This window comes from the organism of the source record quoted next, unplaced genomic scaffold, assembly GCF_019419815.1.
Source record: "Pyrus x bretschneideri cultivar Hongxiangsu unplaced genomic scaffold, Pyrus_bretschneideri_v1 Contig25, whole genome shotgun sequence".
NCBI classification, from domain to species: Eukaryota; Viridiplantae; Streptophyta; class Magnoliopsida; order Rosales; family Rosaceae; genus Pyrus; species Pyrus x bretschneideri.
This window is the reverse complement of record NW_025999557.1, coordinates 5,291,065-5,317,488: the sequence shown is the minus strand read 5'-3', so window position 1 is coordinate 5,317,488 and position 26,424 is coordinate 5,291,065. Positions and strand designations below refer to the sequence as shown.

Here is a 26,424-nt window from a genome sequence, read left to right as displayed (position 1 = left end):
CGAACTTAATATTTAAGAATAAGGTAGAAAACAACTTAGGGGTTGTTTAGTATTCTGATAAGTGTGCGTTAGGAAAAGATGCCCCTAAATGAAGGGAATTGATGTTGGGTATCGGCAGCGGAAGAGTAATGGGTAAAGTATAAAGCTAAATTTCTGAAAATAATTTCTTATATTGATGCAGGAAGGTGTTGTACAAAAGGGGGTCTGAGGGTCTTTTTTTTCTTGCATTCCATCTTTTAATTGAACTGTTTGATTTATGGTTTTACTCATGTAGTAATCTTGTAATTGCTATGAGATGTGTGTCTGCTTAAAGAACAAATATGATATCTTGTTATGCCTATTTCATTTTAGTTAGTCTAAATTGTTAACTCTCTATGTATGCAGGAAGACGAGTATAAAAGCATACTGGAAAAACTTAATATTCCCCGTATGGTAAATGATTTGACCCTTTAAATGTTGTTGGAGCTAATGTTCTTAATTAAGCTCCACTGTTTTAATTGTTCACATCTTTATCCTTAATTTGTTTCTAAAATACAATTTATATATTTTTTGCAGCCAACGTTTCATTTCTATCAAAACGGGAAAAAGGTAGCTGAGATAACCCGTAAGAGCTGGGAGAGTGATGCTTACGAGATTTGCTTGAAAAAGACTCTTGTGGAACTCTACATGTAGGTATTTTTAAGATGGGTTTGGTTATCTACATACCGATTTTTACTTATCACACATATCTCTCAATTTTCTATCGTTGGATCAAATGAATTGGAGTAGATCAATGCATAAAAATTAGTAAGGGTGTGTGAGAAGTAAAAAAATGGTATGTGAATAACATTACCCTTTCAAGATTACCTCAGGTTTGCGTGCTTTTTTAAATTTGTGTGAACTTGACTTATGCTTTTTTTTTTCTTTTCCTTTCTTCTTGAACCTAACGGAAGATTTGACACAAAATCGAGTATAATGTTCTAGGATTATACAACCGATCCCACTTAGTCGGATAAAGTGTATTTATTGAATTGTACAGATTAATAAAATAGTTGGTGAACCCTATTGTTGAATTTTCTCATCTTGCAGTCGTCGACCTACAGAAAGATCATCTGATAAGGAGAAGAGTACAGTTGAAGATACGTTGAGGTACAGAAAGATCAACTGGCAATGAGAGAAGGAGTTGATTCCTCAGGTGAAGCACCAACTACTTTGTTTTAGGAGCTTGCATGGTGCGGAAACGGTTCGAAAAAGCGTTCATTTATTTTTATGGTGGGCTATGTATTATCAGGATGACTTGCAATACAAATATATCTGAAAATTCCTTATGAACATACTTTTCTCGATTGTTAAAATACAGAGTCGTACGTCTAATTTATTCGATCTGCTTGTCAGACTCGTCAAAAACAAATGCCTCCTTACTCCTCAGTTACACTTTGCCTTACGAAATCGGTAGAGCTTAACCCGTAATGGCATGGAGAGAGACGAAGTAAATTTTTGTTTCAAAAAAAAGATGTCCATCTTCTCATCACCCAAAAGAAAAAGAGAACAATCTTATACAAAGTAGTTTTTGAACTTCATGAAATTAAGTTGCACTGTCGAAGGCTTTGCATACATGTTTCCTTCATCAATTGTGCTAAAATACATGTTTCCTATTCCTATTCTTGCATTCCGACCAAACAAAGATTTTACTTCTTTCCTTATGCTATAAAGAAAATTGATTAGGTAATTCAAATTGGAAAGGAGAAAACCTGATCTGAGAAACCAAAGCACTACGGAGCGGCGGAATGAGCTTTCTTAATTTTTTTTATTTTTTTCTTCTCTCTTTTCGGTGAACGCAAACTGCTGTTTTTGATGGAACGATCATTATATAAAGGAAGTAGCAAACAATGCACATACAAACAACAGTCTACAAACAATGCACATATAAAGGAAGTAGCAAACAATTTGTATACTTTTTGTAGCCAACGTTTCATTTCTATCAAAACGGGAAAAAGGTAACTGAGATAACCCGTAAGAGCCGGGAGAGCGATGCTTATGAAATTTGCTTATTGTAAAGGTAATTCAAATTGAAAAGGAGAAAGCCTGATCTGAGAAACCAAAGCAGCAGCGGTAGAACGAGGCTTTTTTTTTTTTTTTTTTTTTTAATTTTAATTTTTAATTTTTTATTATTAATAATTTTCCTTTGGTGTATACAACTGATATGTTTTCTATATTAAAACTGTTGTAATAACAGTCATATGTTTTATATACATCTTACACACACACACATGTAATAAACTAAAGACACATGCTTGCTGCCCATGCTGCTGTCAGGAATATTGCAGCCACGTGCCCATGCTGCAACACATCAGAGCACATGAGGTCTGCTGTCCAGGTTGTATCCCAATTGTGCAGTTGGTGGAGCAGCATTTGATGGAGCAGATTCGGCAGTTGGTGGAGCAGATTCCTTAACACGCCCCCGCAAGACGGTGGCACCATCGGAGACACCGATCTTGGAACGAAGGAGATGGAAACGTGGACGTGGCAAGGATTTGGTTAGAGCGTCTGCAAGCTGATCAGTAGTGGAGACATGAGAGACTTGAAGAAGACCACGAGTGACACGATCCCGTACAAACTGAAAATCAATATCGATATGCTTCATACGGGAATGGAGAACCAGATTAGCACAATAGAACATGGCTCCAATGTTATCACAAGAAACAGCCGGTGTTGTGGGGAGAGAAATGCCAAGTTCACGCAGTAAGGACTGAATCCATATGAGTTCAGCAGTGGTGGCAGCAATGGCCCGATATTCGGCTTCGGTAGAGGAGCGAGAGACAGACCGTTGCTTTCGGGAGCTCCAAGAGATGAGATTGCCACCAAGATAGACAACATAACCAGTCGTAGATTTGCGATCATCACGATCACCAGCCCAGTCAGCATCGGAAAAGGCATAGAGACGATGAGAGGGGCGACGACAAAGATGAAGGCCAAAGGAAAGGGTACCCTTCAGGTAGCGGAGAAGACGCTTGAGTGCCTGCCAGTGAGTCTCGGAAGGAGAATGCATGAATTGAGAGAGCTTATTGACTGTGAAGGAGATGTCAGGGCGTGTAAGACTGAGGTATTGAAGTCCACCAACAAGACGACGGTAGGGAGTGGGATCCGTTGGGGAGGAGCCATCATGGAGCATGAGTGAGTGAGTGGTGGAGAGAGGCGTACTGACAGCCTTTGCACCATCCATCTTGGCATTGACAAGAAGATCATGAATGTACTTGTGCTGAGAGAGGAATAGGCCAGTGGCTGTGGGAAGGACTTCAACACCAAGAAAGTAATGTAAGGAGCCCAGGTCCTTGACGGAGAATCGAGTTGCCAACAGGTGAATGAACTTTGCTACAAGTGAGGAATCGTTTCCTGTAATAAGAAGATCATCAACATAGACCAAAAAATAAATTACAGCAGTCCCTTTATTCAAGAGAAAGAGTGAGGCATCAGAGATGGCATTGACAAAGCCATGGGAGAGCAGAAATGAGTGTAATTCCTTGTACCATGCCCTGGGAGCCTGTTTGAGGCCATAGAGGGCTTTCCTCAATTTACACACATGAGATGAATGATTGGAGTCAACAAAACCAGGTGGTTGGACCATATAGACATTTTCACGGAGTGTGCCATGAAGGAAAGCATTGTTGACGTCCAACTGACGAATTGGCCACTTATGAGTCACGGCAAGATGCAAAACAATGCGTATGGTAGTATGTTTGATCACCGGACTGAAAGTATCTGAAAAATCAATACCAGGACGTTGGTGAAAACCCTTGGCAACTAAGCGTGCCTTGTACCTGTCAATATTGCCATCAGGATGCCGTTTGATACGAAACACCCACTTACAACCAATAAGATTTTGAGAGGGAAGGGAAGGAACGAGCTCCCATGTACCATTGCGAATTAACGCATTGAACTCATTGGACATTGCTTGTCGCCAAAGGGGATCCTTGACAGCCTGAGAGACACATGTCGGTTCAACTGAGGAGAGAATGGGATGTTTAGTAGCAGTCATAGCATACCGAGGATTGGGTTTGTGGATACCGACTTTGGCACGGGTGATCATGGAATGATTGGGGAGCACAGGAGGTACGGGGGGGTTGGGGGAGGTTGGGTTAGAGGATGGAAATGTGACAACAGTCCTATGAGGGTTTCTAGTGTATGTACGAACGGAGTTGTTGGGGGAAGGGGGCTGGACGTGATCAGTTTGGGTTGGAGAATGTGTTGGGGTGAATATAGGTGCGGTAGAGGTAGGGACCAATGCTTGGCGATTGGGTGACGGTAAGAGAGAAGGGATAGCAGCAGCAATAGGGATCGGGGCAGCGGATGGTGACGGTTCTGAGACAGGGGCAGATTCTGATGAGGATGATGATGTGACGTGTGGTGGCAGCGAAGAAGAAACAACCGACTCAACAAGCCTGGTGGGTAAGTGGACAGGAACATGAGTAACTGGAGAAAGAGAAGAGACCCAAGTGTGAGAGTTGTCAACCGTGACATGGGGAGTGGAGGAAGGGAGGTTAGCAAGAGGAAAAGTGGACTCATCGAATTGAACATGCCGAGAGATAAAAATTTTGTGGGAAGAAAGATCAAGACACTGAAACGCACTTTGATTAGATGAGTAACCAAGGAAGAGGCATGGGCGGGAACGAGGGAGTAATTTATTGGAATTGTAAGGACGTAACCAAGGAAAACACAAGCACCCAAATGTACGAAGACGGGAGTAGTTGGGTTGTTCATCAAATAGTTGATTGAATGGGGAGAGATTATTAAGAATCGGAGTGGGCATACGGTTGATAAGATAGGTAGCTGTTTTAAAGGCATAAGACCAATAGGTGAGGGGTAAAGAAGCTTGATGAAGAAGTGTGAGACCAGTTTCAACAATATGACGATGTCGTCGTTCGGCGACTCCATTGTGTTGAGGAGTGTGAGGTGGTGTAAGAAGATGGGTGATGCCATTGGATGAGAGAAAATGTTGTAGTTTGATAAATTCGCCCCCACCATCAGTGTATAACCTAGTGATTTTTCTTTTGAAGTAATTTTCAACTAGTGCTTTGAAGGTGACAAAAGTGGAAAACACATCAGATTTCTTTTTGAGAGGGTAGAGCCATATATATTTTGTAAAATGATCAACAAAGATAACATAGTAAGAAAAACCATCAATTGAAGAGTATGGAGCAGGGCCCCAAACATCACTATAAACGAGGTCTAATGCACCATGACTGGTGAGAGACGAAGTTCCAAACGGGAGACGATGGCTTTTATTACATAGACATGAATGACAAACAGACTTGAACAACTTGGAAGACACATTAATGGAAGACATACGAAGGACTTGTTGGAGAGTTTGATGGCTGGGGTGACCAAGACGACGATGCCAGAGGTTGGGAGAAACCACCACACCCACCATAGCTTGTGGTTGATGAAATGATTTAGGAGACCACTCGTACACATCATCCTTATTCGGGCCTCGAAGAAGAACCGCCCCCGTGCTCAGATCCTTGACATGAAAGAAATCAGGAAAAAGTTCAATAGAGGTATTATTTTGTTTATTAAATTTAGAGATAGAAATAATGTCTTTTTTCATAGAAGGAATACATAGAACGTTTGATAAGCTAAAAGATTGGGAGGATGAGGAGGGTAAAGTGGTTGAACCGACATGTGTGATACCCAAACCTGAACCATTACCAATAATTATTTCATCAGGACCATCATATATGGCTGCACCAGAGAGAGTGTTGACATTAGAGGTAACATGGTGAGAGGCACCAGAATCAAGCAACCATGTTGGAGAAGAGGTGGACCGGCCATGGGTGGTAGGATTGGCCACGAGCGTACTGGAAGGTCCAGATTGGAGTTGAGGGCAGCGTTTGGCACTATGACCTTGAGTGCCACACCATTGACAGAAACCACGATAACCTGTGTTGTTCATGTTGGTAGAGCGGCGACCATTGTCGGTGAAGGATTGTTGGATGGACTTGTAGGAACCACGAGAATTGGTGGCAGTGGAAGATGTGTGGGGGTGCTCAAAGGAACTACGAGAAGGATTGCGAGAGAGAAAGGACCCACGGTTGGAGTTGGAGTTGTGAGAGCGGAAGCCACGATTTGAGGTGTGGAAGCGAGATGTCTGAGTGACATTGGCAGTGATCACTGGGGGTAGAACAGTGGTATCATCACGCTTGAGAGCAGCTTCATGTTCAACCAGTTTGTCATGCAGGTTTTCAAAAGAGATTGAGATGTCGCGTGAGCGAACTACCGCAGCAATTTCCTTGAAGTCCGAGCCAACACCATTAAGAATGTAGAGGAGGAGATCATCATCAGAGAGGGGGACATCAATGATGGCAAGCTCGTCTGCAATAATGCGGACTTCTTGTAGATAGTCAGAGACAGGTTTGTTCTCACGACGCAGGAGAGTAAGGCGTTCTTTGAGACCAAGAACGCGGGCACGGGCTTTGCTAGCAAAGAGATGAAGAAGCTTGTCCCAAGCTTCCTTGGATGTCTTGGCAGAGGCAATAAGGGAGATGACCTGCGGGGAGACGGAAGCAAGAATCGCATGAAGGAGGAGTTGATCTTGCCGAATCCAAAAGGTGCGAAGCACGGTTTGAGTGGTTGATGGGCAGAGATGAGAACCATCCACATAACCCATGAGATCGTAGCCGTAAAGAAGGGCGTTGAACTGAGCACGCCAGGATGGGTAATTAGTGGGTGTGAGTTTCACAGGTAATTGGGCTGTAGCGTTTATGGTGATCAAGGTGGGAGTAGTGGAGTTGAGGTCTGGTAGAGGGTTTGTTGTAGAGGCGTCAGTGGCCATGGATGAAGACAGGGAAAAGATGGATCAGAAAAAAAAATGCTCGTTGGAGTTTTTGGGCTCGTGATACCATATACAACTGATATGTTTTCTATATTAAAACTGTTGTAATAACAGTCATATGTTTTATATACATCTTACACACACACACATGTAATAAACTAAAGACACATGCTTGCTGCCCATGCTGCTGTCAAGAATATTGCAGCCACGTGCCCATGCTGCAACACATCAGAGCACATGAGGTCTGCTGTCCAGGTTGTATCCCAATTGTGCAGTTGGTGGAGCAGCAGTTGATGGAGCAGATTCGGCAGTTGGTGGAGCAGATTCCTTAACATGGTGGACGGAAGAGCTTTCCTTTTTTTTTTTTCATTTTTCTTTCTCTTTTCGGTGAACGCAAACTAGCTTTCCCTTTTGCTGTTTTTGATGGAACGATCATTATATAAAGGATGTAGCAAACAATGCCTTGAACATACAAACAACGGTCTGCTAATCTTCTTGGAGCTTTTGGAACGAAAGCTTCTTGGATGTTACTTGAAGACTTCTTGTTGTTCGGGATGCGGCGTTATGGTTTTCTTTCTCATTTTTATGAACTATGTTCATGCTCTTCACTACGACCACCAAATTCACTCAAGCCCTCTTCTTCTAGTCCCTTGTCTTTCAAACCCATCTCTCACGATTCAAATCTGAATTTTTGGCAATCACAAGAAAAATGGCTGTCCTCATTTTTTCAGGAGGTCCAACAAAAATTTACGATCGTGAGTTTGTAAACCAAAACCCTCCACATCATTACCATATAAACTTATTTCCACATCTATGTGAACTATTTTGTAGTAAAACTAACCAAAGCCCTCCAATTCATTACCATATAAACTTATTTCCACATCTCTCTGAACTGGAGGGCTTTGGTGAGTTTTACTACAAAATAGTTCACAGAGATGTGGAAATAAGTTTATATGGTAATGATGTGGAGGGTTTTGGTTTACAAACTCACGAAGGGAATTTTTCGTTGGACCTCCTGAAAAAAGATGAGGACAGCCACCTTTGTTGTGATTGCCAAAAATTCAGATTTGAATAGTGAGAGATGGGTTTGAAAGACAAGGGACTAGAAGAAGAGGGCTTGAGTGAATTTGGTGGTGGTAGTGAAGAGCATGAACATAGTTGTGGTACCAAAAAAAATGTTGGCCGCAAAAGAAATGCACACATCAACGAAGGAAATTAATTTTGAGTCTATTGCATAAAACCCCAACCTATAAGGTTGATTCAAAGTTGTGAGCCGATCTTCAAGACCCTACAAACATATAAACAGTGTGAGTAGAAGACCCTACAAACATATAAACAGTGTAAGCAAAGGATGCGCACAAATGTAAAATTTTCGTGAGTTTGAGGATCAGTTGGTAGGATATCTTCAAAGATCTTATGCCAGCTTGAAATCAACCCTATAATTTGTGAGGTTTCATGCAGCTGACCCAATTAAATAACTTAAAATATGTTTCCCAATCTATGTTAATATAATGTATGGTTATCTTTACCAAATTATTAATTATGATATGCTACAAATTACAAGTTACAACACAAATTAATGAATTTTTTTTTTTAAAAAAAGTGCGACCACAAACCAACAGATCTCTCCGCTTAACAAGAGTCGGAGAGAAATGTCTATCATACGTAGTCTTACCTTTGCTTTACAAATATAACTAAACATATGGTACAAATTACACTAAGTATTGAATATTACGTCAAAACAAAATCAGAAAATTACATTCTTTACTAATGATATCCTTACTAAAAGATTTTGCAAGTGTGCTTGGATGGGAATATGAGATTCTGGGACAAAACTACACTTAGAGCATGATGGATTTATGGAAGCTGTGAAAGCCGATGGAAAACATTATTGTAGCTTATTGTCTATAATGTCAAATTTTTATTTTTTTCTATATGATTTGGATTTTTTATTTATTTTTCATCTATGTTGTCAAATTTTTTATATGTATGAAATAAAAATTCATTTAGATTAAGTTTTGCTTTAGTATCTTCAAGCCTTTGGGGGCTGTACTTAGTTTTGCAATGTTAAATTCAAGCTCTATTTTATTCACTTCTCTTTGTATAAGAGCAGAGCATGCAAACATTAAACACTTTTGAAGTTCTAAAATTTTTTAACGGTATCGGTGGAAATATCAATGCAAATTGTGAAAATATCGATGAATATATCTATATCAGTTGTTTTCAATGAAAATGATGAAAATTTGTTAATAGGTCTGGACATACTTCCGTTTATCTATAAACTACTTTATAGGAAACTTTTCGAGAAAATAAAGGATGTTTAATCTCGTGGATTCAGTTTTTGACTTTGACATTGACTTCTTTGATGTTATTTGCCACAATGGAACTTCCGACATAGAACTGAAAAAAGTTAAGGAGCGCTACGGCAAAAAGTTCGACTTTGAATAGATACACATCATGAATCGTCAAATATGCACCAATGGTGCCCCTAAGGAGCTGGAAAGTGTGACAGAGGTGTTGGCTCGAACCGAAGACATAGGTGTTGCATCATGCAACTTTGCCATAAGTGCTTAGGAATTTGGTCCGTATGTGGGTTTATTCCAAGTTAAGTGAAGCCAAAGACTCAAACAACAAATCAAACAAAATGTATACGAAGGACTTGGATAAATATTTCATGGATAAAGGCATTTGCTATCACGGTAACCATAAATGGATGTCAAAAATCTACGTGCGGTTTTCCCTGAAGAACATGAGTGCTTATGATAATGTTCTGATGGATTTCCTTGCATGCTCAGCCAACATCCTAAAATATACGCTTCATCAGGTAATGTAAAACTTAATACTCAAATTTTTTCCCGGTAAAAGTTGAAATCTAATTTATGTTTCTTTCATTCCGATAGGTGCAATATCAATCTGCGTTCCACCCAAAACAAATAACCACATTTGAACAAAAACTAGCTGCTGAGATTGATATCATGCTCACTACGATCTAGCCTGAGTGTTTAGATGAGCTGTTTGAGTTGATAATTTTAGCTCAAAAGAGCACAACTCCAAGTTGGCATCCGAAGGGAGTCCCTTGGGTACCTTTCGAGCATATTATTGGCCAAATAGAAACTCTACGCGTAAGTATTTTCCATATTACTTTACATTAATTTGTGTCCTTTTGCATATTCGTGAAAACTGTTTTTACTGGTTCTAATAAACTTTAATGGTATCGATGGAAATATTAATACAAATTTGTGAAAATATTGATGAATATATCCATATCAGCTGTCTTTGATGAAAATGATGAAAATTTGTTAAAAAATGTGGACATTTAAAATTAAACTTCATATGACAGTTTGCCAATATTGAACTGATATGTTAGAAATAACAATGAAATTTGTCGACTTTACCTGAAATTTAAGTTTTTTCAATAACTTGTAAAACTTAGAGTTCAAACCATTTTCATATCTTTCTCTGATTTCCGACCGATATTTCCACAACTACATGGATGAAATTTCAAACACTGATTATGATACATAAAAAAATGAAATAAAGGTAACATCAAAAAAGAAACATTGCTTAGTTAGTTGACTTTTTTTTTGCTAAAGTTCGGTTTAGTTGACTATAGGTCAGCATACTAATTAAATTTAATATGGCTGAATATTTCTTTTTTTGATTGATAATTTCCAAAGTTATGATATGCAATTATTTATAAGAATGAACTCTATAATTGATTCGTATAATTCATACAATTGATACAAGTAGGACAGTAAATATCTAGCTACAATCAATATTGAGTAGAAAGGTAATCATTCCAACATATTTGCTCAAATTACGTTGATTAAATGTTAATCTAGGCAAATATCTTGTATGACTGTTGACTTTCTCAACAATACTTGTATAAGTTGCGATATTGTCATAATTTGTATTAATAGTGCAACTTATACAAGTATATTGACCTACTGAATGTTGGCACGTGCTAAAAGTTTGATCAACTAATTAAACTAAGAGTGGAAGATAGATTTTTTATTTTTGTTTTTTTTGTTTTTTGTTTTTTTGAACAAACGATTATCTACACTAAAGGGGAAGGGGGTGAACTTAGTCTCACAATGAGCTAGCAATAATGTGACTCAAACTCGTCTTTGGTGAAAATCGAATCTAAGACATCTTACTTATAAATAAAGAGGAATATTACTCGACTGTAATACTAACTTGGCAAATTTAATTTTTTAATCTTAGGTACCACACACACCGTCAAGTATGACAACCTTCAACATTTAGAACCGTTAGATCCAACCAAGAGTTGATTTAACTTTCCAATTGAACCCGTATTTAGTATCACTTGTTACTCTCTACACCTACATTATATTTTAATTTATCCATTTTTTCAGCAACATGGAAGAAAAAGAGAAAAGAAACATTATGAACAACTAGTCTAGCTCTAGCGACCGCAAAGTAGCTATCAGAAAAAGTTTGAACTAAACAGGAAGAGATTTCGCAAGGTTTTGAAAATCCATCTCGCTATTTAAACCCAACTTAGCTAACTCGTTAGATGTAAAATTATGTTCTCTATGAACATACTGCAAATTAGTATTTCTTTAATCCCAACATTACTTTGTAAACTTACCCCACTCTAAGAAACTTAATGTAGTATATAAATTTATTTATACATCCAACTAAATTAATTGGTTATTAAAGGAAAAAAAAAGTACCAAGACCTAGCACTAGAGAGAAAGAGAGAGATTGAAAGTTATCGTTTCTATTTCGAAGTCTTAATCCAAATTCTACACATATGTAACCCGAACGGAGATATGCTTTTGCAAAAAAAATGACAAAACACAAGGTACGTAGCTATTGAAAACCAAACAAGTTTAAGTTTAGTATATTGTTATTCACACACTCTTATTACTTTTTGTCCATTGATCATTATCTTTTTCAATTCATTTGATTTGACTGCAAATTAATAAGCGTGTGTAAGAGGTAAAAATGAGTATTTTGATAACACCACCTAAGTTTAAACCTTATTTCTTATCATTTTCAATCTCAGTTTCACGGTGTTGTGACAACTTCAGTCGCAGGTACTCCAGCTACGGCACAAATTGCAAGGGCATTTGGAATAGTGTTTCAATTCGTAACTTGTATCACAAGTATCATGTGCCACTGCTTCCACTTCAAATGATGAACAAACTCTTCACCATTCCTATCTTTCTTAACTTGTGTGTCAAGGACTTGTGTTGTACTCCATTCTTCTCCCCTACATGAATAATTCAACAAACTTTTAGTAACTATTTTATGTCATTTATCCAATAAAAGAAGATATAGATATGGAAAATACAACATACATGTATGCGTTCATGATATTTCATTTGTTTATAATTGGTGAATAAAGGATGAAAGTAGGAGAAGGACATATGTCATGCTCGCGTCTCATGCCAATAAAAATGTAAACTCCACGTGTCTTTATTTTATTGGCACGAAACAAAATGTATGTTGTTCTTCAGAAGTAAACCAGCAAAAGTCCGTTGTTGTGTCAGGTGAATGGTAGCCGAATACTAATGGGTGAAGGATTGAAATAGCACAAACACAACACACAAAATTGTTAACGGATTTCCCGTTTAACACCTAGGGAATTGATTTTCACATACCCATTTTAGCTTCCTACACACCTCTATTTAATCATAGCCGTTGGTTCCGTTTGATGTATCCAATGCAATGACCATAAATAGAGAGGTGTGTGTGAAAAGCACTTCCCTAACACCTATTCATAACAGAACTTGATCCTATATGTCCACACGATACCTGCACAGCAGGAAAAGGACCAAAAATATATGTTGTGATTATGTCGAGTTAAGATGTTGTGTAAACTTGGCCAAATCTAAAACCACACAAACGGAAAGTAAATACAGAAAATGATTACCTATAAATTTTATTAAGAGTCTTTTCCAAGAGTATTGCAGAGCCACCGGCTAGGTCATCTACCTTCTCCCCATTTTGAAGAAACGGAATGTTGGCTGCAAAAGAAATGCACACATCAACAAAGGAAATTTTGGGTCTACGGCATAAAACCCCAAACTATAAGGTTGATTCAAAGTTAGAAGCCGATCTTGAAGACCCTGCAAACATATAAACAGTGTAAGTAAAGGATGCGCACAAATGTAAAATTTTCGTGAGTTTGAGGATCAGTTTGTAGGATATCTTCGAAGATCTTATGCCAGCTTGAAAGCAACCCTATAATTTATGAGGTTTCATGTAGCTGACCCAATTAAATAAGCGAAAATATGTTTCCCAAACTATGTTAATATAATGGATGGTTATCTTTACCAAATTATTAATTATGATATGGTACAAATTACAAGTTACAACACAAATTAATGAATTTTATTTTAAAAAAAAGGCGACCCCAAGCCAACAAACTCTCAGCTTAGTGAAAGTCGGAGAGAAACGTCTATCATACGTAGTCTTATCTTTGATTTACAAATATAACTAAACATATGGTTCAAATTACACTAAGTATCGAATATTACATCCAAACAAAACAAAACAGAAAAAAAAGAATCATTTACCGTACAATTGATATTGTACTCTCTCATTACATTATTACGGTTTCTTTCTGCAGAGAGAATACACAAATCTTAAGATCGACTAATCTTGCAGCAAAGCAAGAAAAATATCATAGTTGTTAAAAACTAAAATGATTGGCAAAGGATTTGGACAAAATGAACAGAAGATCATTTTACAATGCCATAACAGATGATGAATGATGATTTCATACAATGCTACATGTGGGAATTCCTTAGCCCACCTATTGATGACTGAATGTATGAAGCAAAAGTCTGCAGAAGAAGAATAAACTAAACATAAGTTGAAAAATAGTACTTGGTTGCATGATTTTGCCGTTGAAAGTAAATTCATAAGAACTTACCATCTGTTCGAGCATCATAGAAGCAGAAGACCGCTGACGAAGATTTATCTATATCCCAATGAATTAATGAAAACATATAAGCTAAACTCCATTACACTAACAAGTTTTCTCAAAATAGAACAAATTCAAACAAATTTAAGATCAATTTAGGTTTAAAATAAGTATTATATATATATATATATATATATATATAATTGCGCTGAAGAGATTACCTTGAACTCTATTAATCTCCAAATCATACTAATCCTTTTCATACAAAGAAATTTCAGGGGGAACTGAAAAATAGGGTATTTGTGGTTACAGCAAAATGGGTGTAAACAACAAAAACACTGACCTGAAGGAGTGATAGAGTACCTCCGAAGAGGCGCCGGTCTTCCCATGGCACGTGCATATCCCAAAATTTGTTCCACATATCCAGTCAGGATAGTCTGATAAATTGATAAATAAAATAAAAATGAGATAGGGTGGGTTAGAGTTAGGGTTGAATTAGATACATGGAACAGACAAGGCGGGGTTACAAACCTGAAGAGGAAGAGAAGGGGCGACTCCTGTGTTGCAGAAAACCAAGGTTTGGTGGGGGTGAAGGTGGTGAAACCGGGACTGAAGTTAGGGTTAGGGTTTGGAGAGAATTACACGGATGAGCAAGAACTGCACAAGGGTTAGGGTTGTTGCGACTGCGAAGCAAGTGTCGCGCCAAAACCCAATAATCCCTCATTTTAATTTTGATTGGGGAGTGTTTCTTTTCACAAGTTAATAGGGCCATCAAAAAAAAAAAAAAAAGATGGGGCGCGCACACACATACAATACCACTATTATGGTAAATGCAATTGACTAATAAACTCTTGGTGAAGTTTGTCAGCTAATTTTAGAGTTTTAAATGCTTCATCTTCTAACTATCTTATCACCAAATAGACGATTCCTGGTATTGGTAAATGACATGATGGTAGATAAGGCAAACTTAATGACTTTGTGAGTCTTCTCGTACTTTTAAAGGATGAACTGTCGTAGTAAAACTATCAATTGGTCCTCATTTTTTAAGAAAAAAAATAGTTAAGAACTTTCTACCTTTTCCCTTGAAATCCATCTCCACAATAGTTTAGTTTTGGGAGACTTTTATGTGACAAGGACAACGATGATACAGTGATTTAAGTAAACTACACATTGACATGTTAAACATAAGACATTCAATACCGCTATGTAAGTTTCTCTCCCTATTTTTCTTCAAGGAACAGCGTGCCAAGTCACCACCACAACATTGGGGCCATATTTTGGGCCGGCCAATCCATAAAATATAGATTATATTGGGCCTATGTTTTTGTTCACCGTCAACCCGACCCGATTTCAAGCAAAGGTCAGATCAAGGACTATAGTATTCAAATCCAACGGTCAGGTCCAGTTTTAGTTTGTAGTACGTTTGAGGTCTAAAGACGACGACTCAACCATGGCGGGCAGATCGACGGCGGCGACACAGCGGAACCCCCCGCAGCGCCGGCGGATTTCCAACTCCTCGAACCCCAAAATTCTCAAGGGCCCTAAATTACTCTTCGCTTCCGCCTTGCTCCTCTGCGATTCGTTCCTCGTAGCCCTTATCGTCGCCTATGTCCCCTGTAATCTCCCTCTCTCTCTCTCTCTCTCTCTGTGAATTCGGATTGGTGATATCGTGAGTGTTTGGTTGCAGATACGAAGATAGATTGGGACGCGTACATGTCACAAGTGAGTGGTCTTCCTAAAGTTCTTATCTTTTTTTCTATATTCTGTGTGGTTACTGAGAAAATGACAGTATCTGATTGACAGGTTAGTGGGTTTCTTGGTGGAGAGAGAGACTATGCGAACTTAAAAGGGGACACAGGGCCGCTGGTCTATCCTGCTGGTTACCTGTACTTTTATTCTGCTATTCAGTATGTTACAGGAGGCCAAGTTTATCCAGCTCAGGTGATTACTTTTTTCATATGCGAAAGTTTTTCGCTGATGTTTAGTTTCTAACCATAGTTTGTGTCTGATGGTTTTGATTTCTATTTCGTGTTTGCAGATTTTGTTCGGGATTTTGTACATTGTAAACTTGGGGATCATTTTGTTCATCTATGGGAAGACTGATGTGGTATGACAACAATCAATCTTGTTTTTTGTGACTTTGAAGTGCTAATTCTGCTTTAACGCGTTTTGGCCGCTGATTTTGATGTTGCAAAGTTGTGATTGGTTTTATTAACCGTCTGTTGTACATGCTAATTGATGACAAGTGACAATATAAATGGGAAGGTTTGCTTAGTTCCATGGAAATTGTAGTCAAACTAACTGTATTACAGATTGGATATTTAGAAAAGTGTTACTGGATATTGAAGATAACAGCTTATTGTTTTTCAGCTGACAACTTTTGCTTAAACTGTAATTCTCCTCCCTTAGGTATCAGCTCTGATTTCAGCTTCCAATGCCGTTTTGGTTGTTGTTAGGTTCCATGGTGGGCTTTTACCTTGCTTTGTCTATCGAAAAGGGTGCATTCGATTTTTGTGCTTCGTCTTTTTAATGACTGTTTGGCCATGATGCTCTTGTATGCTTCGTTGGCTGCACTTCTTTACCAAAGATGGCATCTTGGACTGATCATTTTCAGGTAGCATTTTACATGCTTGACGAACTTTTTTCAAGATAAACAATAATTGTTTTAACTTTGGCTTTTGTTATCTATCAAGTGGAGCTGTTTCAATAAAGATGAATGTGCTTCTCTATGCTCCACCTCTACTACTCCTCATGTTAAAGGTAATATTAATTTGTCTTTGACCATTTATTTAAGATTCGTGCGTGGGTTATTTGCTAAAATTTCTCAAGCACCAACACATCTTTTACAGGCTATGAGTATCAGTGGAGTGATATCAGCTTTAGCTGGTGCAGCGTTACTACAGGTGCTTACCTTTTCCTTTTGTTTTCAACAAAATAATGTTTGCATAGGCTTGAAAGTTTTCAGTTGATTCAGCCTTGCAGCCTTGATGCACATTCTATTATTTTTCCTTTTCCATTCTTAGAATTCAGAGTAAGCAACTTTGGTAATGCGGAAGTTGAATGTATGTGTTTTATTCCAACATTGTTAGGTGAGCTAGACTTCAAGATCCTCAATTCAAGAGCATTTTCCAGTCGGGGTGTTCATTTGTTGACAGCTATTTGCTGAATGGTTCTGCAGATACTGTTGGGGATGCCTTTCATCATGTCTCATCCATTTGCATACATCTCAAGAGCCTTTAATCTCGGTCGAGTCTTTATCCACTTCTGGTACATTCTTCGAACATATAATTTAAGATCTATAAATGAAATTTTTCCGTTCATATTTTTGAGCGCATTTAGCAACACATGGTCTATTTTTCATTTGAAATTCCTTTCCTTGATTATTTCATGCAGTTTGTTGTTGGAAAATAACATGCTATCTTTTTCTCAGGTCTGTTAATTTCAAGTTTGTTCCTGAGCCAATATTTGTATCGAAGGCATTTGCAATCTCTTTGCTGATTGCTCACCTTGGTTTGCTCACAGCTTTTGCTCATTATAGATGGTGCATGTAAGCATAACTGTGTAATTCTTTTTAATAAGTTGTATTGGGAATTGGTGTGGTTTATGTGTTAGGTGTAAGGATCGTTCTATTTTTCCCGCAAGATAATAGGAAGTTGTAAAATTGAAGTTATGAATATGTTCCCGCCAAATGAAAACATTTGTTCTGCTCTCAACGTATTTCCATATGTGACTATTACAACCTCCTGATACCCCAGCAGGCACTAAGATAGGCTCTTGTCTACAATAACATGCAATTCTCTAGTATCTTGACAAGTGACTGGTATTTATAGATGGCCAAATGATTGTGTATTTTTGCTGAATATGTTTTGGTAATCGTCTTGTGCAGGCATGAAGGCGGACTCTTCAAATTTTTGTATTCTAGACTTGATCCTTTAAAACTCAAATTTGCTCTGACAAGTTCATTCCCTTTGAAGAAGTCCTCTAATAGCCATTCATCCACCAGAGTTCTTAGGAAAGAATGTAAGTAGAAGGCCTCTGTAATAAGGTTTTTTTTCCTTTCTACGTTTCCTTATAGCTGATACTAACGTGGGCATGGTAATTTTAGATATTGTGACTACTATGTTTGTCGGGAATTTCATCGGCATTGTATGTGCTCGATCATTGCATTATCAGTTCTACTCTTGGTAAGTTTTGCTGGATGATGTTCTGTATAAATTATAACTTGTAGCCGGACAGCTCTACTTAGAAATGCATGGTAGCTAATTTACATTATAGAAGGATCTGTAAAAGTTGTATCCTCAAACGTGATGGTAGGAAAGCTGAGGGCCTGAATCTGAATGCAATTGATGTCAATATATCTCAAAACTATTTGGAGTCGTTCTACTAAAATTCCTGATCTATAAGCTATATATTCGTTTATTTTGTTCATAACACACGAAGATCTTTTACTGCAGGTATTTCCATAGCTTACCTTATCTATTGTGGAAAACGCCTTTCCCCACAGTACTGCGGTAGGCTTCTTTATCATTGAATCCTTAGGCTACATAGTCTTCACTAATTCTTGTATGATTATTACTTTGATACCGATCATTTTGTTGATTGAACTTCGTTTATTTTGGACAGTGTAATGTTGTTTATTGGGGTGGAGTTTTGCTGGAACGTCTTTCCTTCTAGCATGTACTCGTCGGCAATGCTTCTTTTTCTCCACCTAGTAATACTGGTCGGTCTTTGGTCCGCCCCACCTGAATATCCTTATGTGGACGACAAAGCATCGACTGAAAACAAAGATAAATGATGCTGCATTTACTAGTTCTTCTTAAACAACGCTTATACAGACGATACTAAATCCGCTGATGTAGAACAAAGGCAACTTCCAGCTTCTTTTTCTTCCCTTGTACTCTACCAAGCATTAGGATTTTGTTTCTTCTCTTGAAATTGTTGTTCCGAATAGTGCTCTTCTTGTTTTGGGGACACAGTCGGGTTTCGGAATCGAAGACTTCCGATGTTTAGCTTATAAATGGAGAATTTGAAAGTATTAGACGATTGACCAACTAGCTCTTGATCTAGTATTACTTCTCTTTCGATTTTTGAATGAGGTTTGAATTTTGATCGAGGAAGATGGTGGAAGTTAATTCCTTTTGTTTCTTTCTTTGTTCATTGACATTGGAGAAATTAATTATACAAGATTGATCAACACTATTGTGTGCAGGTTAACTTGGTTCGAGTTCCTCCTTCATCTGGGACCTTTAAGCTAAATGTGGATGGTGCTAGGCTTGGTTCTAATGGGGTAATTGGAAGTGGAGGATTAATTAGAGATTGGCACAGTAACTGGATCAGTAGTTTTATTGCTAAAAAAAGAGTTGGAGAAGTTCTCCATGTTGAGCTTTGGGCTTTTATTTTTTATTTTTTTAATTAATTTTTTTATGGGTTGAAGATTGCTAAAGCTAGAAAATCATCCCCTCTATAATCTTGTCTCAAAGTGTAGAAGTTTGATCATATATAACTAGAGTTATAATTTGCAGCATGTTCATAAAGAGCGTAATTTTGCAGTTGACGAATTAGTCAAATTGGGTTTAAGTAATGAAATGAAGTTTCAAGAACTTGCAGAGCCTTTTCTTGTTTAGTTCATTGCCCTGAAAAAAAAAAAATTTTAGGAGAGTACTATAATTTTCCCTAAAACCAAAAAGCAGAGCAATTTATTTTTGTGATAATAAAAATTTGAATTTCAGTGGCGCTCGGCTTCCCAACTTCCAAGTTATTCACTTTCCAAAAATGCCCACTCACCTTTGGCCAGAAAAAGAAATTTTAAGTTTAAAACGAGGGACATATCAATAATTTCATTGGAAACGAATCACCGGAACCATAAACCAGAGGCCACACCGCACCCAAAGCACCCAACGCATCGCCATTGCAGCTACTGTACGGACGGAAGCAGGAGCAAGAAGGACACTTCCCAAAGTTGCAGAGAATGGTAATTGCAAATCATCGTTCTCTCTTTCGTTATTTTTCTCGAAACAAACCGTTCAATTTCACCCAATTTCGTCGCTAGGGTTCCTAATTTTCCAACTCCGATTCGATTCAATTCAAGGTTTTGAATTTATAGCTACAAACTTCGATGCCCAGATTTTGTTTACTTTTGATTTCCACCGCAAAAGCTTGTGTCTTTCTCCCTGGTTGTTGCACTTCGCCCAAATGTGTGTGGCTTTGGGGTTCGTTGGGGCAACTCTGTCGAGCGCTTTGGTTGTGCAAGTGTATGATTTGACTGTGAATTTGTTTTTCTTTGCAGGACGGGCATGATTCGGAGGATCCGAAGCAGAGCACTGCTGACATGTCTGCTTTTGTGAGTGCCTCATTGTTCTCATAGCTTTCGAGTTTCGATTTTTGTTCGGAAAGTGTAGGACTTTTAAGATTATTGAATCATTTGTACAAGAATTTTATGTTGGTAAATCTCGCCTTCTGTGGTGTTCTTATCATGTTTTTTTGGGGTTTGTTTGTTCGCAGGTGCAAAATCTTCTTCAACAAATGGTGAGTTTTTCGAGTTGTAACTTCAAGTTGAGTTGATGCTGGTTGAATCAAATGACTATTACTGATAAATTTCTGTCTGCAGCAATCTAGGTTCCAAACAATGTCCGACTCCATTGTCACGAAGAATATCCTATTCTCACTTTCTTTAATTTTGAAAGCGCTTATTGATCCATGCTAGGTTAATACATTGGAAAGTTTGGTTCTTTAAATGAATATGACTGCTTAATTAAAGCCTTAAAATTCAGTTTTCCATAAAACTATCTTATCGATGTTTGCTGGTTTTGGCTGCGATTTGGGATTGTCAGATCTTAATGGGGTTTGAAACCTTACAATCTGTGTTATATAATTGTAGTGGCTTAAATGAATTCTCTGTTATGTTTCCTTAACTGCGATCACTTGACGAGATGGGCTCTCGCATAAATGAGTTGGAGAGCAGCATCAATGAACTAAAAACAGAGATGGGAATGGAGGGCTCTCCGTCTCCAATGCAGCAGTCCAAGCCAGCGGCAGATGAAGTGAAGCAAGATGAAGGTTCTGCATAAATTTAGTTACATTCTTGCAGATAAACATAGTGCTTGTCTTACATTTGATAAGGTTTTCGAACTTGTGCTAGCTTTTCATTGTCTGCAATTGTGTATTTGTGCTTGACTGATTGAAGCTGATGTTTCTGTGAGATTATAAACACTCAGTGTGCTCTTGAAGCTAATGTTGTTTGTGATCTATCTTTTGAAAGTCATTAATATGAGATGATGTCTTATCGTGCGTTGTTTCTTATCAGAATTTAACAGTTCATTGGTGTTTATCTTGATTTTTGAATGTTTCGTTGCTGGGAAAACTTTGACACATCGTCCTTGGACCATGATTCTGGAACTCCTTTCCCTACTTTGACTCTGGTTAATCCAGGCATGGGAAGACGAGAAAAAATACACACAAAAGTTATTAGGATAGCTTACTTTTTTATATTTCAGCGATATTCTAGTCTAATCCAATCTAAGAGAAGGGGGATTCGAACTTGGCTACAATCGGATTTGCATATTAGGATTGATTTTTAAGATAAAGCATAATATAAACATTACAATTCACAACATGTTATGTTTAATCCAAGTGATAAACATTGAAAAACATGCTACACCGTTGATCAACTCCGGCAATGAGCAATAGCACTGCATCCACGGTTGTATGGGTTGCTTTGAGCACCTGGCTTGCAGTTGTAGTAGGAAGCACCTCTCTGAGAGCAAGGCACAGTGTTTCTCTGCAGAGCTCCATAGCTTATGTATTGTGAGGTGGCCAGGATGCGCCTGCTGATCTCCGAGTCCATGCCAAACTCATCATCATGATCATCCATGCACTCCGCTACCGAACCCTCACAGCGGGGTCTCACTGGAACCCAGCTCGCCCCATGACCGCCGCTTGCATCAACGGAGATGATCAAAGCAGCCACGAAGGCCAAGGAAAATATAACGGCAGAGGAATTGCCCATAGGTTTTGGTATGTTGTGTGTATTTTGGCTGCCAACTTGTATTTAAAGTTGTTAAGAGTTAACCTAACAAGGTCATGACTTAATTGACTTGCACTAATTCAACCTTGTTCTTATTGCAACTAGGGAAGGTGAAATTGGAATATTCGTGATCTGTTCAAAACCTACCAAGAAAACGAAATTTACCACTGGTAAAAAAATATGCTGGTAAGATTTACGGGTTGTTCCCGCTCATAATTGCTTTTGCTAAGGGTGCTTTTATCAGAAAGACGTTGAGACTTTAATTAAAAAAACCAAGTGTTTCTTGAAAATGCAATTGGAAATGTTCCCCCTCTCCCCGAAGCGCTTGTTGACCTAGAAGTGCGTTTAAGTTTTTCTATCAAACGCTATTAGAAGTGTTTTTAGTCAGCAAAGAGCTCTTTTAGCCATTCTTAAAGAAATTTCAAATGAGCCATGTCAAAACCGCAGCACGCTAGCCTGGATATTCAAATCATAAGTCATTATGCAACTAATCATTGAAATTGATACTGTTTTTGAACCTATGCCAGCAGGCACTACAACAACTTCGAGCAACTTAAGCTGACTTTGATTAAACTTCTTGCTACGTTAGAAGATTCAGACTAATCTTTTTGAAAACAACAGCTAAACAACCCATTCTATCATACTCAGTTGGCCAGTTAGATGTAACGGTGGTTTGGGATGATGTTCGGGGAAGTATTTTGAGAGTAAAACGCTCAACCACTTAAGCTATAAGCCCCCACAGAGTTGCGTAACAGCAAAGATGGCTGAACAAAGAAACTCTGTTGTATATAAACAAATATAGCCGTCCCAAATTCACCGTTTCGTGGTAAAATTTACAATACATATGGAATGTAATGGATCGTGAGTCTGCAGAAGTATATGTAGTACAAAATGACCCAAAAGGGATGATGTTCGGGGAAGTATTATGGGGGATGGAAGTGTAAGAATCGGATGATTGCCTAACAGCGGCATCCGTAAGAACTCTCCTATCTTTCTAGTTTACTAAGTAATGCTTCTATAGGCGGCAGCTCCTGCACAATTTGTTGCCAGTCAGGCATGCCCTGCAAAGATATCAGAGTATATTACAGATGTATTCTACTCCGAAACAATAAAAAGGGAAACGAAAAGGAGAAGATGACGCTCGGAGTTAAGTTTTCCTTCGGTTGAACAAGTTTAAACGCTTATGGGGTGTATGGAAACAAATGGAGCAAAAGAAACGCGTATATGTGATAACCAAATCGGTTATTTCAGAAACTCAAATCCAGAACTTAAGTAAATCAATGCAGTATGCACTTACCTTCCCTGATCTTCGAACCCTACCATCTAGGCGCAGTATAATGTAGACATCCTCACCGGGAGTAACTCCTTCGGACTTTTGCTGATCCTTTATCCACCTAAACAAGCATACAAACACAATAACGCGTACAAACCAAATAATGCATATAAACACAAAACATTTTGTCATTTAGAGTAACAAAGTGATGGCGAAACAAGTGCGTAGACAATATAGAGTAGCATGTAACCTTTCCCATTCTCCAGGGGAAACAACCTCAGCCTTGAATCGGATTTCAGCTTTTAACTTTGACTTTGCAGTTATAGACTGAGTTCGTTTCTCGAAATCCTCCTACCATAGAGCCAACAGATATAGTGGGAAGAATGAAACAAATGGTCGCAATCTAAGGCTTGCTCAGAACTATAGAAGGATGATGCTTTGCAAGAGAACTATAGATGAGAGTCTTTGCATCTTACCCCGATAGAAGGAAGAGCAGCAGCTGCCTTTGAAGGTGAACCGAATCCTTTCTTCTCTATTTCAGGTGCCCTAACTTCATCCCAGATGACAGGAACTAGAAGAACACCTCTTCTTAGGAGCTCAGTTCGAAATTTTGCTGCCTGCTGGATACTTAAGGCCACAGTCTCCTTCTTCCCTGCTAAAATAACCTAAATCGTAGACTTTATCAGATCATCGGCATATCCAGATAATGAAAACAGAAATCAGATGTAGAGAAATATCAACATATAAGCTACATAGAAAGATTCCAGATAACCAAAAAAAGCATTGGCACTCACAGGCCTGACAGTGTCTCGCAACTGCACAAGCTCAACAACCCGGTTAGTGGAGAGGCGCAATGGCAATCTCGATAGATTTTCATCACGAGATATTTGTGAAAGTTGTTCCTCCTCCTTCTTGTTTTCCCATAAAAACAATGCCACAAGAACAATAAGACCTGTAGATTACTGATCCAAAAGCTTAGCCATATTAAAATGCAAGTTAGATAAGTTCACGCAGTATGATACTCAATCCCTTGATCTCCCAAGAAATTGAAAGAAGACATGACTGCCGGTGAACACCGGACCCAAAAGCTTACACTCGTGAAAGTTGGATCTTTTGGTTTTTTATTCTGTTGCTCATTGAATGAATATATGACTCCAAATATTCTATAAGATTATAACGTTCTCTTTTCGATGAAGCAGAGTAACTTACCGAGAACCATATCTGACAAACGTAGTATTGTTCTTCATAACAAGGTTATCTAGTTGAAGTCACTCAGTACTTTTGTACATCAAAAAGAAGGGAAATTCATACTTTGAACTTTCTATATGCAAGTAAAAGCACTTGACATTACCTCCAATATTAATGGCAACATTGCTGGCAGTTTCCCCGAGATCAGGAGCACCATCACCACCTGCAATTGCACGGAACAGCCTCGGTACAGTAAAGAACGTTGAGATTCCTGCAGCTGCAGAGAAAGCTACATAAAAGAATCTCCTAATCCCACGGAATGGTGCTTGGACTTCACTAATGAGCTTGAGATCTCTCCTAAAACCGTAGCCTATATCTTCCCCACCTAGTCTAGCCTGTATAAACAAGAAATATTCGTTACAGAAGATGTCTATACACGGAGGAAAACATGGCAAATGTTTCAACAACGAGTAACAGCTATTTATATGACTCCATCACCTTCATAATCCAAATGGTTGAAACAACCAGAAGATGAGATGCACTCTCAAATTTTACAGGACAAAACAACAGGTACACTTAACAGTTCGAGTTTAGTAACAAACCTCTTCTTGCAATTCCTTAAATTCGGGCAAAGCTCTGAAAGAGGCCAAGTCGGGATCATTCAAAATTGTGCCAAATTTGAGGTCATATTCTCTCAAGGCAGTACGTAGACAATCAGCAGCTTTCCTTCCTTCCCCTCTTCCTCAAAAAGTGAACAAAAAACAACACCTATCAGCCTAGCTAAGAGTTAGATGCGAGTAAATTCCAGATAGAAAATACACATTTCGTCCATTTTCATTAGAGTCTGAGATGCAGAAGGAAAACCAATGAAGTAATCCGAATTCCATACTTGTAGGCGTGACAACAGGCCTTGTTATACAGCGCAGCCTGGGCCTCGATCGTGTTGGGGTCCAAACTGAGTGCTTTTTCAAACTGAATTAAGGCATCTTTAACCTGAAAACACCAGGAGCATAGACAATTAGACATGATATCAGATAATTCCATACAACAAAAAAAGAGAGCTTCTTTTCACCAAAATACAAATTTCTAGACGTAAACAAATAGAAACAAACCGCAAAGACACATTTCTGCTTTCCTAAACTCAACATATAAACAACTCTAGCTAAAGATACGATATTTTTGCTTTCCTAACCTCAAAGATGAACAATTTTAGTTCATATTATAGCAAAATATAAAGAAAATCATGAAAACTCGACACATACGCACAGGACGTCCTTTGGCGTCAATGGTAGAGTCAATATTGCCGAAACTGTATCAATAACAATGATTTTTTCTTACTTAGGAAACCGATAACATTAATATCGACAAAATATCAATGACATAAAACCATTACGTCCTTTAAAAGAAGACTAAACTTCAACATACCGATCTCACAAAAACGTAAAATTTGCTCAATGAAATTGAAAATTGCGATGATTAGTAGGGAAAAATGGGAAACTACCCTTCCTTTGGAGAAGAGCTGGAGACCCAAATTCACACAAGACTCGGGGGTTTCTGCATTGGCTTCAGTGGACTGAGAAGTTGAAGAGCAAGAGATGAGAGAGATGCCGGCTGAGTTCTTGTGGATTTGCAAATGATTAAGCGTGGTGGTTGCTCCGCCGGGAAGCGACGGCCTTTTTCGTGTTATTGGGTTCGACAAGCGGAGCCATTGGCGGTGCAGAGTCGGAGCAGCCACAGCCATTAGAGCGAGTTTTACTAACTCGCACTGTGGACCGTTAACACCCTATCAACAAAGAGAAGCGAATCCGGTGTCATGAATCCAGCATCAGCAGAAGATCCACACCGTCCGTAGTTTACCGTTCACTCTTTGGGTGGGGAAAAACCTTACCGCCACCAATGTAATATCCTATTATTTTTTAAAAATGATCATGGAATTCCTTCTCAAAATACTTCCTCGCCAATTCACGCAACTTCGTGGTCACCAAATCATGCAACTTTATGTTTATTAATAAGTCATTATATAAAGTATTTGAGATAATACTGTAAAGGATAGAACTTAGACCTGATATATTTGTTTCATCTGTTTTGGATATTTTTGGTTAGTTAGGTGAGTTGTCCTTTCTGTTAGTTAGATGAGGTGTTAAGTACAAGGCTTTATATGATTTGTATATATACCAACAATGTAATCTTATTCAAAAAGAAATGAAACCACAATTATTCAATATGGTATCAAT

At 38.3% G+C, this 26,424-nt stretch overlaps 4 protein-coding genes across 4 annotated transcripts; 2 read left to right on the top strand and 2 right to left on the bottom strand.

The window, feature by feature from the left end:
• The first annotated feature begins 15,138 nt into the window (after positions 1-15,138).
• On the top strand, positions 15,139-18,841 carry LOC103934136 (dol-P-Man:Man(5)GlcNAc(2)-PP-Dol alpha-1,3-mannosyltransferase-like). Its single transcript, XM_048586633.1, has 13 exons — positions 15,139-15,322; positions 15,394-15,428; positions 15,510-15,647; positions 15,745-15,813; positions 16,163-16,320; positions 16,400-16,466; positions 16,556-16,609; positions 16,885-16,973; positions 17,137-17,253; positions 17,593-17,726; positions 17,812-17,890; positions 18,161-18,217; positions 18,330-18,841. The coding sequence occupies exons 1-13, from the start codon at positions 15,157-15,159 to the stop codon at positions 18,499-18,501; spliced, it is 1,335 nt and encodes a 444-aa protein (XP_048442590.1). The 5' UTR covers positions 15,139-15,156; the 3' UTR covers positions 18,502-18,841.
• A 695-nt stretch (positions 18,842-19,536) lies between these two features.
• Positions 19,537-20,993, top strand: LOC103934138 (heat shock factor-binding protein-like). The gene is made up of 5 exons (XM_009343849.3): positions 19,537-19,677; positions 19,993-20,046; positions 20,208-20,231; positions 20,314-20,356; positions 20,628-20,993. Exons 1-5 carry the CDS (start codon positions 19,675-19,677, stop codon positions 20,771-20,773), a joined length of 270 nt encoding a protein of 89 aa, XP_009342124.2. The 5' UTR covers positions 19,537-19,674; the 3' UTR covers positions 20,774-20,993.
• A 250-nt stretch (positions 20,994-21,243) lies between these two features.
• LOC125478574 (rapid alkalinization factor-like) lies at positions 21,244-22,356 on the bottom strand. Its single transcript, XM_048586860.1, has one exon. It carries the CDS (start codon positions 21,709-21,711, stop codon positions 21,370-21,372), a length of 342 nt encoding a protein of 113 aa, XP_048442817.1. The 5' UTR covers positions 21,712-22,356; the 3' UTR covers positions 21,244-21,369.
• Positions 22,357-22,490: 134 nt separating this feature from the next.
• LOC125478573 (protein LOW PSII ACCUMULATION 1, chloroplastic-like) lies at positions 22,491-26,201 on the bottom strand. The gene is made up of 9 exons (XM_048586859.1): positions 25,692-26,201; positions 25,080-25,183; positions 24,793-24,928; positions 24,354-24,585; positions 23,797-23,954; positions 23,479-23,667; positions 23,253-23,353; positions 23,027-23,123; positions 22,491-22,790 (listed from the first exon to the last, which is right to left on the bottom strand). Exons 1-9 carry the CDS (start codon positions 25,929-25,931, stop codon positions 22,716-22,718), a joined length of 1,332 nt encoding a protein of 443 aa, XP_048442816.1. The 5' UTR covers positions 25,932-26,201; the 3' UTR covers positions 22,491-22,715.
• Between the last annotated feature and the right edge of the window lie 223 nt (positions 26,202-26,424).

What these genes read in the sequence shown, in the direction of transcription:
- LOC103934136 (XM_048586633.1), top strand. Translation starts at nt 15,157, where the DNA reads ATGGCGGGCAGATCGACGGCGGCGACACAGCGGAACCCCCCGCAGCGC. An exon ending in GCCAAGTTTATCCAGCTCAG is followed by an intron (nt 15,648 to 15,744) that starts GTGATTACTTTT and finishes TCGTGTTTGCAG; the next exon opens with ATTTTGTTCGGGATTTTGTA. An exon ending in CTGGTGCAGCGTTACTACAG is followed by an intron (nt 16,610 to 16,884) that starts GTGCTTACCTTT and finishes ATGGTTCTGCAG; the next exon opens with ATACTGTTGGGGATGCCTTT.
- LOC103934138 (XM_009343849.3), top strand. An exon ending in CTGCTGACATGTCTGCTTTT is followed by an intron (nt 20,047 to 20,207) that starts GTGAGTGCCTCA and finishes GTTTGTTCGCAG; the next exon opens with GTGCAAAATCTTCTTCAACA. An exon ending in CGACTCCATTGTCACGAAGA is followed by an intron (nt 20,357 to 20,627) that starts ATATCCTATTCT and finishes AACTGCGATCAC; the next exon opens with TTGACGAGATGGGCTCTCGC.
- LOC125478574 (XM_048586860.1), bottom strand. Translation starts at nt 21,711, where the DNA reads ATGGGCAATTCCTCTGCCGTTATATTTTCCTTGGCCTTCGTGGCTGCT.
- LOC125478573 (XM_048586859.1), bottom strand. Translation starts at nt 25,931, where the DNA reads ATGGCTGTGGCTGCTCCGACTCTGCACCGCCAATGGCTCCGCTTGTCG. An exon ending in AGCTCTTCTCCAAAGGAAGG is followed by an intron (nt 25,184 to 25,691) that starts GTAGTTTCCCAT and finishes TGGTGTTTTCAG; the next exon opens with GTTAAAGATGCCTTAATTCA. An exon ending in TGTTGCCATTAATATTGGAG is followed by an intron (nt 23,955 to 24,353) that starts GTAATGTCAAGT and finishes AGTAATCTACAG; the next exon opens with GTCTTATTGTTCTTGTGGCA.